This window comes from Drosophila takahashii, chromosome 2R (assembly GCF_030179915.1).
Source record: "Drosophila takahashii strain IR98-3 E-12201 chromosome 2R, DtakHiC1v2, whole genome shotgun sequence".
NCBI classification, from domain to species: Eukaryota; Metazoa; Arthropoda; class Insecta; order Diptera; family Drosophilidae; genus Drosophila; species Drosophila takahashii.
The window spans coordinates 1,867,936-1,880,201 of record NC_091679.1 but is presented as its reverse complement, the minus strand read 5'-3'; the positions used below and the strand labels follow the sequence as shown (position 1 = coordinate 1,880,201).

General features: G+C 33.0%; 2 protein-coding genes across 2 annotated transcripts in view; both read left to right on the top strand.

Annotated features, from left to right (window-relative positions):
* Positions 1-9,653, top strand: part of LOC138912344 (kelch-like protein 10) — a 119,611-nt gene extending 109,958 nt beyond the window's left edge. The window contains exon 4 of the mRNA XM_070213000.1: positions 9,567-9,653. Coding sequence (XP_070069101.1) covers positions 9,567-9,611 — 45 coding nt within the window. The 3' untranslated portion in view covers positions 9,612-9,653. The remainder of the gene's footprint in view (positions 1-9,566) is intronic.
* A 73-nt stretch (positions 9,654-9,726) lies between these two features.
* Positions 9,727-12,266, top strand: part of LOC138912343 (kelch-like protein 10) — a 250,872-nt gene continuing 248,332 nt past the window's right edge. Inside the window, exons 1-2 of the mRNA XM_070212997.1 lie at positions 9,727-9,801; positions 9,888-10,027. Coding sequence (XP_070069098.1) covers positions 9,738-9,801; positions 9,888-10,027 — 204 coding nt within the window. The 5' untranslated portion in view covers positions 9,727-9,737. The remainder of the gene's footprint in view (positions 9,802-9,887; positions 10,028-12,266) is intronic.

Below are 12,266 nucleotides of genomic sequence, written 5' to 3'. Positions count from 1 at the left end.
CGGGGGCACCATGACATTTTTTGAAAGGGCGTTATGACACTCGTAAAAGTGTCATAAGGCCCACGGGTCAATGTTTTCATTGTTTGCTTTTTTCAAATCGATTGAAATTCTCACGTCGATAGGTCCCGATTTAACTGTTTCATTTTGATATGAAAGGTCAACTACAATAATAGGTTTACTTTTAAATTCTGTCGGTGATAAAAATGGTTCTGCTGGGCGGTTGTAATAACTCTTTTGAAACATTGCATACATATCATAAAGGTGGGCATATTTATCATTTTCAAAGTTTACATTTAAGTCATCATATGGATACGTTTCTGAATTCAAGTGGACTTTCAGGTTGGATAAATTATTTGTAATTAGTTCTCCATTCAACATGAAGGCTATAATAGCAAATCTCGGTCGTTCTCTATTACTTCCTATCTTTAAGCTCCAGACGTGTTGATTTCCCTGTATCAGTTTTGGGTTAATGTATGTATCCCAACTACGGAAAGCTATCAGTAAATTTACGCCACTCTTTATTATATCGTACATTTTAATTTTTGCAGCATCACTGGGTGTTACATGAGGGATTTTCCAGCTAATATTAGTCATTTCCAAAACATATGTATGGTTTGATTTGTTTTTAACATATACATCATCCAGATTTTTTGTGAGCAAAAGTATAAGTTCATGCTTACAATTCAGTAAAACTTTTCTATAATCCTCAGCAAACCCCATTACATTTTTTAAGGGTAGCGAGAAATTAAAATTACCTTTTGTAATAATATCATTTCCACCACTCAATCCAGCATTTAAAAGTTTGCGACTCTCCTGACGACTTTCCGATAGATAATTTTTAAGGGTGCTGCTCATGCCAACAAACCGTGTTCTATCAATTTCGTAACCATTTATTTCATATCTAATTTCATCAATAAAATTTGCCATACAATTATTGCGAAACGTAACCTCGATATTATCAGTGATGCTTGTACCATCGGCTGCTACTCTCTTAACAACTCCTTGAAAATAAAGATAGCTTTCGTGAGGGAGTACATACAAGTCCTGATTTTGAATACAAATACGTATTTCATCATTTGCTTTAAATGATTGATGATATGAGGAATATGTATGATATTCCTTTTTCGAAATACTTTCATCTGAATACGGTCTCTCACGAACATTTAAAATTTCATTCATTTTAAATGCTTTTTATTATTATTATTATTATCAGATTTGAATTTTGAAGCCCAGTGATTTTAAAAACAATTTGTTTTTATATGTAAGACCCTTTCGATTTAATCCTGTTTCTTAAGCTTTACAACTGCTAGTGCGCGGTTGATGAAGTATACCGTTGCTTTTATTGTAAATTATCATTCTATTGCGCGAATATGTATGCGAATTGATACGTTTTCACCACGCAAGTTCAATAAATCTCCGTTCTGATCAACGATATGTATTGAGAGAGTACTTATTTTTCTGCAGTTAATAGGTAAATAGATGAGATTGTGTGGTGTCACAGTCATTTTATAGCCCGGTGGAACCGAAATTGCAAACTCATGTAATACGTGATTTGGTATATTATCAACGTAAGAGCCACTCACAATATTACATTCCAAACGAATGGAATTAATTTTTAAAATGTGGACAGCATAATTGGACAAGTGATTTTGGTTTGCCTTTAACACTCTTTGCTTAAAACCAAACAAATGACCTATTGACCTCTCCTTATTAAAGTATATATCTTCTTTACTGCTAATTATTTCCACTTGAAGTGCATTATTATTGCTTTCAATTTTCACTGTATTTTCCAGATTAAAATCCTTTAACTTGTTGTAAATAAATTGAGAAATATCGTTGAGTTCATAGGAGCCGGTGGGAATAATAATAACTTTATCACCAATATGAAAGAGGTTGTTATTTACATCCACGTTGGGAATTGAGTTGTACATGTTAAACTCAACTAGCGCACACTCATATTCCCCGTTTAATTCAATTGGTGAAAAATAAACTGTGTTTATAACGGAACTATTTCCATTCACTGATAGAGTCAATGATCTAACCATTTTGAAATCTGTTGTTCAACTGGGTGTCATACAACCCCGCCCCAATCTTATATTAAAATTAAAGAAGAATAAATTGGTCAAATCCTTTTCTATATCGTCCCTTATCAATATTGTCATCCTTACTTATAAATAAAAATCCATATTTATCCTCCCAACATTTTTGACAAATTTTCGTAAATGTCTCATAATTCATGTCAGGGATGATATCGCATATTTAAATCATCCTGTTTAAACATAATAATTACATTTGCATTGTCCCGTAAGAGATGTTTTGGTATCCGTGTATATGTTTGACATAAATAAAAAGAATCAATATTTTTGTGACGACCCATACAGAAATATGATCGAATATTATCCTGTTTCTCACAAGCCACATCGTCGAAAATCATGATTGAATTATTTTTTGCTTCGGTGGGTGGTAAAACCGTTTCGTTCAGAGAGAATGTATGATATCCCATACCTTTAATCGGTTTAAATAGCTTTTCCAAGTAATCATATTTCGGTTGGTAAAGACTCTTTGAAAACACGTATATATTTTCAAATCTCAAACCATTTGGACTCTCAATAAGACTTATCATTACATTAGTTTTCCCGCAGTTGGATGGACCAACCACAAGAGCTCTAATTGTGTTTGGTAATAATTCACTGTGACGTAGTGGTTTATTATTATTCACGTTCTCAATGTTACGAACAATAATGGTATTTTTTTGCTTCATTAATCGCATCCAGTGTTGGGACTTACCTAGATACTTTTACCTAGGTACGTACCTAGGTACAATTTAGTGGTACCTTTTACCTTACCTAGGTATAAAAATAATTGAGTACCTTTTACCTTACCTAGCTACAGATTTTAATATACCTTTGGAATTATGAAGGTACTTACATAGGTATTAAACATTGCTCTGATTTAAAATAGCCAAATCTGACTGCGACACTGTAGTATCGTTTCATTGTATCGTTTCGTTTCGAAATTGTAATAGTCGGAACGCAGCATTAAAAGTCATTGGAATTCAGCCGTTCTATTGTTTGTTTCGTGAAGTTAAAACTAATCGCAGTTTTATTTTATATAATTTTGTGCACGTATGTATGTTCCCATCACTACATCAATTTATTTATGAAACCAAAGTGTATTTGGCGCGCAAAAATGCCGTATGTACGTAAACAAACGGCATATACATATACATAGTCAATGTTTCTACATACGGAATTTTTGCGCGCCAAATATGTACATGAGGGTTTCATAAATATATTAATGAAGTGATACGTGCGTACAATTATTCATGCCGCGTGTTTTAAAAATATATACACAAAATTATTTAAGCTTATATTTATAAATAATTGGATTTAATTTCAACAACTTTAGAGGGTTCATCCAAGCAGTTACACGGACTACGAGGCCATGAAAGCTAAGAAAGCTAAGACAAATATGGAACTTTGTAAGGAAAATTAAAAATCGTTTTTTCGGTTCCTTGAGCTCAGCTTTTATAAAAAATAAAAAAACAATATATTTACCTTTTACCTTTACCTAGGTACTGGGAAATTGAAGTACCTTTACCTTACCTAGGTATTTATTTTTGCCCAATACCTTTTACCTTACCTAGGTACAAAAACACAGTACCTTTCCCAACACTGATCGCATCCTATTATAAATATGTTTATTCCGTGATAAATCTTCAATGAATAAAGACAATATATAATGGGGAAACGTTTTTATAATCACATCAGTCATTATTTACACCGTAAACGTGGAAGTGGTCTTATTAATAAGTTAATAGATTCTCTTCCGATTGAGTTTCACATTCCTGGACATAACTATTGTGGACCCGGTACAAAGCTTGCAGAGCGATTACAGCGTGGAGATCACGGAATTAATCAGTTGGATGAAGCTTGCAAGGTTCACGATATTGCCTAATCACAAAACAACGATCTAAGCAATCGACATAAGGCAGATTCTGAATTAATTAACAAGGCTTGGGAGCGAGTAAGGCCAAGGATAGTTCTCTTAATGAGCGAGCAGCAGCATATTTTGTAACTAATATTATGAAAGCAAAGAAACATTTTGGAGCGGGTGTTCGGAAGCGAAATAAGAAAAAACAGAAGAAGAGGAAGCGTGGGAGGATTAAAATAAATAGACTATCATCTGTTGTAAGAGAAGCGAGTCGGGAATTGAAAAAACGAAAGCCCCTGGATGTGGTTAATGCAATTAAAATTGCACGTAAAGCAATTCATAATTCAATCGGATCTAAGAAAAACGTTAAAGTTCCTCGAATAATTAATGTTCCCAAAATGAGGGGTTTTTTACCACTGGTACCTATCTTAACTGCATTAAGTGCTATAGGTAGTTTAGCTTCAGGAACTTCTAGTGTAGCAAAATTAATAACAAACGACTCTCTCCCTAAAACACCTAAAAATAATGAGAGTGGAGTGATTAACTTGGGTGACTCGAAATCAAGGGGTACACATTGGGTAGGGTACCACAAAAACAAAAACAGCATATTATTTTTTGATAGTTTTGGAAATTTACAACCACCAAAAGAAGTTGTGAAATACTTAGGGGATAAAATCAAATATAACTATGAACAGGTACAACGTTTTGGAACATACAATTATGGACACCTGTGCATTGACTTCCTGCTTTCATTCAAATAAAGTAACTGATTTAACGACTTTTAAACAACAAGGGTGGAAAAACAACAACCTGTTGCTATGGAAATCTCGGTCTGAAAACTGGTATAAAATGAGCTCGGAAATCGTTTAGTCTTTACAGTCAGAACTTTAACATCAGCGTGCTTCTCATTTAAACCACCTTCTTCGAGGACAAACTTCAAACCACAACAACATTGAAGCCCTTGCTATCACAAAACAAGATGGGTATAAACGTCAGCTACCCAATTATCAATGCGCAGAGGAAGAAAACTGTTTATGGGGACTCCATTGCCTTGGAACTGGATAAATATATTCTATATCTACCTAAGAGATATAACACTATGAAAGATGGTCATCTGAAGTTGCTCAAGGACAAGGAATATCGAGTTATAAAAAGAAGCAATGATTCCCTGCAACTAGAGTTAAATACAATTGTTTAATCCACTTATCACTTTGTTATTTATATAACATTTGTACACAATCATTTATTATATTCAATAAAACATGCACACACACACACACCCACATTAAATTCTTTTATTTGAAAAGGAAATGTAAACAATGTAAAATGATTCTTTTTTCAGCCAAAAATAAAATCATATAAATAATATATATATTTTATAACTTTCATTAGTATGAAATGTAACCCTGTAAAGTATAGTTCATAAACTGGTATTACATCTTTTGTGCTGACGGTGGTGAAAGTTTTGAAAGTACCCAAAATGAGTCAATTTATTTTAAGTCAGCTTACTGGAACGAGAAATATATTAAAGAAAAAGTTTAATGATCTAAAACATTTTAAATCACAAAATGCTTACGAGTTGGAAGAAACTTTTAAGCCAATAACAGATCCCTTAAACGAACTAGTTAGTGAAAATAAAAAACGAAAGTTTATGAATACAAACGAAGATAAATCAACGGTTCTAAAGCAAAAAAGTGAAATTTTTAAAAATGAAACCCCCAGTAAAAAGCTTAAGAAACATCAATTAAGGTATGATGACGATGATGATCATGATTACGAATATTATGATAATAATAGCCGAAATGAAGAAACAAAAATTTATAATGATGATGTTACTAGTGACTCAGATGATAAATTTTTTTCACAGTCACATATTGAATTGGGATCAGAGCCGGAAACACCGCTAGAAACACCTTTAGAAACACAGCTAGAAAAAGAAGCAGATGCTAGCAGTCTAATTCATGCAGACTATGATTTTAATATTAGCAGTCTATCGAGAAATAAAGTTCTGGACAATGCTTATGGACCTAGAAAAAGTTCATCAACCCCCAAATCCTTAAATTTGGGGAATAGTGAATTACATATAAGTCATAATAAAATTCAATTATCAAGTGGAAGCACGTGGGATTTGACTCCTGGGCTTTATTCTCTGATTGTTCATAATAAACCTACACAATTCAGTGCCACAGACTTGAAAAATTATAAAGATATCATAACTGAGACAAGTGCACATAGAATAGATTTTGATCCAAATAAGCGAATAAAAGGAACTAGAGGATACAAGTATACAAACATTATTAAAAAGTTCATGAGCAATGCTAATATACCTCCTTCAGCTATATCCACCCCAATTCAATCAAAACAAAAAAAATCAAATAAAAAGGGATTTGGATACATGTCCCTACAAAGAGCAAAACCCAATTATATTTATTGGGATGACGTCAATGAATTAGTTGAAAGATTGCAGCTTTTAATAGCTTCAAAGGCCGCTGGCAACACTAATCACAATAACGAGATCATGTCTATAATAGAAGAACTGCGAGAGGCTAAAATTATATATTAATTGAATAAATAAGGTTCACAAACTTTAAATTACCTTATAAACAAAATGTCTGTCGACAAGTTTAGTCACTTTTCAGACGAAAAAGAGCACACAGATATTTTAAAAAGGGATATTAAAACTGTTGTGGGGTTGTACATTGATGGCGACGAAAACCTGAATACCCAACAGAAACGAATTAAAAATTGTGGGAACCCAATAGATTATTCGGATGCAACGACGAAAAAATATGTCGATGAAAACTTGGAGACGTTAAAGAAAGACCTTAATACGAAAATAAATACATCCCTTAATCGAAGACTTTCTAAAATAACTTCTTTGGAAAATTTAGTTCAAGTTAATAATGGGAGGGTTGATAATGTTGATAAAATCCTATCCAATATGTTAACAAAGATTAATAGTATTGAGAGCTATGTTTATAAATATGTTACTCAACCGAAATCAGTTTTAAAATCACAGACAGTTGAAATAGAAGGTACTGCAACTCCAATAGTAAGAAAGTTCTAGTACCAAAAAATATGAGTGATAAATTGGGTATTGTTAAAGAAATTCATGCTCCGTGTCGACGTAATTTTAAACGTCGAAGGGTAGTGACAAAGGGTATAAATGACCTCTGGCAAGCAGATTTAGTGGAAATGGGAAAGTATTCAAAGCTTAACGGAGGATATTTTTATATTTTGACTGTTGTGGATTGTTTTAGCAAATATGCCTGGGGAGAAGCATTAAAATCAAAAAGCGCTAAAGATGTCTCAATGGCAATGGAAAAAATTTTCAAATCTGGACGTGGAACACCAAAAAATTTACAAACGGATGATGGAACTGAATTTTTTAACAAACAATTTAACGCGTTAATGAAACAATATGGAATAAACCATTATTCTACCTATTCAATTGTAAAAGCTTCAATTGTGGAACGTTCAACAGAAGTTTGAAGGAACTTATGTGGCGTGAATTTAGTTTTAGCGGAACATACAAGTGGGTTGATATGTATAAAAAATTAATTGATATATACAACAAAAGACCACATAGAACAATTAAGGTCGCCCCAATTGACGTCAATTCTTCCAATGAAAAACACATTTTGAAAACAGCCTACAATCATCTCAAAATGTTTAGTGTGGGGAAATTGCGTAATGGAGATTATGTACGCATCAGTAAATATAAACATGTGTTTGAAAAGGGGTATACACCGAATTGGACTACAGAAATTTTTAAAATAATAAGTGTGAAAAACACATACCCTACCACATACTTGTTGGAAGACTTTGAAGGTACTCCAATACAAGGTGGATTTTACAAAGAATAACTGAAAAAAACTCGTTTCCCAGACAAATATTTAGTGGAAAAAATAATAAAGAGAGACGGGAATAAAGTCCGTGTACGTTGGTTGGGGTTTTCAAAAAAATATGATAGCTGGGAATCTAAAGATAATATTTTATAGAGCAACTCTTATTCGCAATGAAAATAAAAGAATACATACTCCATATACTAATCAACTCAGCAACATAAAAATAAATATGTTCAGACCGGCATGCTCATGTAACAGCTTATGTACAAGTTCAAAGATAGTCTCCAGCCAAAATCCCCCACCACCCTACGTATACAAAGTCAAAATAGTTTCCACATACGCACACGCAAAGACTTCGAAGGTCATCCAATACAAGTGGTTTCTATAATTATGTTCAGACTCGCATGCTCATGTACGTACACATCATCAAAACAAGAGAGAACGCTATAGTCGGGCTCGTGTCCCGACTATCTAATACCCGTCACTCAGCTTAAGGGAGTGCGAACGCTGTACTCGGGTTGGTGTCCCGACTAATAATCGTAACTCAGCTAAAGGGAGTGCGAGGGAGATAGATATATATTGACAACTTTGAATGCGTATAACATTTTAATGAATGGTCCGATTTGAAAAATGTCTTCTACATTTCGATAGGTATAAATATGCACAACAAAATTGCATTTATACTTCTCGGAAATCTTAAAAGGTGTGGGCGCCAGACACATTTTAAAATCGCTAGTGGGTGATTGTGGGCGTTAGAGGGGGCGTGGCACTCGGCTAAAATAAACTTGCGCTGCGTAGGAAGCCCAAGAATATGCGTGGAAAATCTCAACCTTCTAGCTTTTGTAGTTTCCGAGACCTCAGCGTTCATACAGACAGACATACGGACAGACGGACATGGCTAGATCGACTCGGCTAGTGATCCTGATCAAGAATATATATAGTTTATAGGGTCGGAAACGCTTCCTTCTACCTGTTACATACTTTTGCACGAATAGTTTCCAGTCACAATCGCCCGCATCGAAAGGCCGCACCCTACGTATACAAAGTCAAAAATAGTTTCCACATACGCACACGCAAAGTCTGATAGAATGTTCTGCTTTCTGTGGAGGGCGATAAGAATGTTCTGCTTTCTGTGGAGGGCGATAAGAATGTTCTGCTTTCTGTGGAGGGCGTGTGGAGGGCTATAAGAATGTTTACTCAAGGTTTGTATATATTGTTTCTGTTTGTTGGACTGGTTCGCCAGCATATTTATGAATGATTGCCCCATCCCTATATTCGTTTACATAATAGTTATATACTGAAAATTCTAAATAAATACCACTGGGGCGCTTATGATTTTTTCAGTAGCGATCGCAAGCAAGACAAGACGGTGAAAATTGGAGCTCAAATTGCTCGTATAAAAATGAAAATTTTAAAACTCAAACTTCATTAATAATTGTGTGTGGAAATGAAAAATAATAAAATAATAAAACTATTTTTGATAATAGTTTCTGTAATAGGAGTAGTGGAAATGGGAGTAATACCCACTACACATCTAACGACATACAACGAGACAATGGAAACCACAAATATTCAAATTTTACTGCCTAACAATGATGTTTTGAATATTCAGCTGAAATTGTATCTATTTAAGAACAGTTCACTAGCGAATATAAATAACATTGATGAGTTAGAGAGTAAACTAAAAACCTCACAAGGTAAGAACATAAAAACAATAATAACAATAAATAATAAAAATTTGTTTTTTTTTGTTTTATTACATTTCTATATGTAATTTAATTTCAGAAGCAACAACAATGGCAAGCTATATTACAGAAGAGAGGAAACTAAAAAAAGATGAAGACGACGAAGCACCACAAGATAAATACCAATATCAATAACAATCACAAATTACTTTTTTTCCTTTTTCGATTTTTGTTAACTTTGTTATGATTTTTAATTTCAGAAGCAACAACAATGGCAAGCTATATTACAGAAGAAAGGAAACTAAATAAAGATGAAGACGACGAAGCACCACAAGGTAAATACCAAAATCAATAACAATCACAAAATACTTTTTTTCCTTATTCGATTTTTGTTAACTTTTGTTATGATATTTAATTTCAGAAACAACAACAACAGAAGCAACATCATCATCAACACCCCCACCAGCTAATTTCCAAATTTATGATGAGTACGATGATTTGTCGTCACCCTCCAAACAATCATTTACGCCACTAAATGAAGAAGATGGTAATAATGATAATGTAAGTGAAGAGTCAAAAATTTTAAATAAAAAGGAGAAGCGTAGTGTAGAAAAAAAATATTATTTTCTTAAAAAGGAATTGTTAGAGAAGTTTAAATCAGACTTGCTTGAAAGGGAAAATAGAGAGGGCGGAACTATTGTAACAGGAAACAGAGGTTCCGATAGATATTATAAACTCGGTTATAAGGACCTTTTCACTTTAAGAATCCAGTGCGATTACGTTTCAAAAAGGTTAAAAAAACATTCTCATCTAGATATGTATAAGATTCAAATAAACTGTGTAGAAATTGATGAAGAATTATTTTACTATCCACTTCTACCAAAAACAATAGATTTACCACCTCCACCCAAGATAAGTAACAGAGAGGTTATAACAATTGAGGAACTAGACTTGAGTGGTATAGACTCTGATGGGGGAAAATTATGTCTATTAGAGTGTAGCGAGTTGTTGAACCGCAACAACTTTTATATGAATTAGGGATAACATATTACTTATTTATTTCAGAAGGATATAAAAATTCCTCAAGGAAATAATATATTAAACAAAACAAAAGACAAGTTAATTTACTCTAGTATATAATATTTCATTTCATTAATTCGTTTTTTTTTTTCTCATTTCAGTTGAATATGTTCACCTTTTAGGATCTAACGTAGTTTCAGTAAATTCAATTTCTAATAATATTTCTAGTTTTAATTTAACTGATGATGACATCACACAACTTTATCACCAAAATATAAACATTAACTTAAGCAATAGCGATGAGAGTAATGAACAAATGAAATTACTCCTGAACAAGTAGAGTTGGGTTATTATCTAAAACAGATAGGGAAAAAAACGAGGAAGAAAAATCAGCTGAAGAAGAAGATGAACCTGTTCAAGACAGGGATTCTGAACCTGAAGCTGAAATGAATCCACATGAATTAGAACTGTGGAATTATCTATATAGGCAACGGGTACAAAACCAATCAAATAAAATATACTCACCCAATTTATAAAAAATTTCCAAAAAAATTTCCCAACACCCAAATATTTTATATTTAATACTCAATTTATTTGAAATGTATTTGTTATCCGTTCAACTTAATGTTATACTAACAAAATATAAACATTTATATATATATATTGCTTAAGATTTATATATATTTTGTTAATTTTTATTGTTCAACACCTTCTATCAAACTTACTAATTAAATAAATATTTTGCATTGTTAAATCTAAAATTGTCTCTGTTTTTTGGGATCGGGGGGCAATTCATTATAAAACATTTCAAGTTCAAGCGACTTGTAAAGTAAATCATGTTCAACATTTTCAATTTCTGTTTTTAGGTACTTGAGTAAAGTTTTTTGTTGCTCAGTCTGGAATTCAAGACATTCTATTTCATCTACCTGTCTCCCCAAAACAAGTGACTCTCCCTCAAGGATTTGAACATTTGATATGAGTTCCCTTTCTATTAAACCCTTTTGATGATAAGGGAGTGTAAACACTTTATCACCCTCAACTTTTCTCTTCGTATCATTACCATCAAGAATTACACTATGCACTATCAAAAATTAACCTCGATGAATGCTATATTTTTGAATTCGTGATGAATTCCCAAGTTAAACTGCGTTTTCCAAAAAGTTCCCCGACGCAAGGATTCTTAGCAAAAGGACCTCAAAGTTCGAAAAATGCTGAAATTGACCAACTTTGCGGAGCTCTCAGAGGCAAATGGATGCATGGCTTGGTTCGAAGTTAAAGTTTTTTAAAAGATACACCCTTTATCTTTCAAACCCCATACATAAAATAATTTTAGGATTTTTTTTAAGGCAGAAATAAATTCCAAAAAACAACTGAATAACATACAGCTGCGGTCAAAATAGTAGCAGTGTTGCCGCCTTGTGTTTTTAAAAGTTTCATGGTGTAATTTTTTCTTATCCAATTAGTCTAATAGTAAAATTATAATCAATACAATATTACCAGGAAAAGATCAATTACAACAACAAACTTTTAAATACACAGGGCGGCTACACTACTACCATTTTGACCGCAGCTGTATACTTTTATGTTTTTTGACTATGTTTTCTAGAATTTGTTTCTGCCTTAAAAAAAATCTTAAAAATTTTTTAATTATGGGGTTTAAAAGATAAAGGGTGTATCTTTTAAAAAACTTTAACATCGAATCAAACCATGCATCCATTTGCCTCTGAGAGCTCCGCAAAGTTGGCCAATTTCAGCATTTTTCGAACTTTGAGGTCCTTTT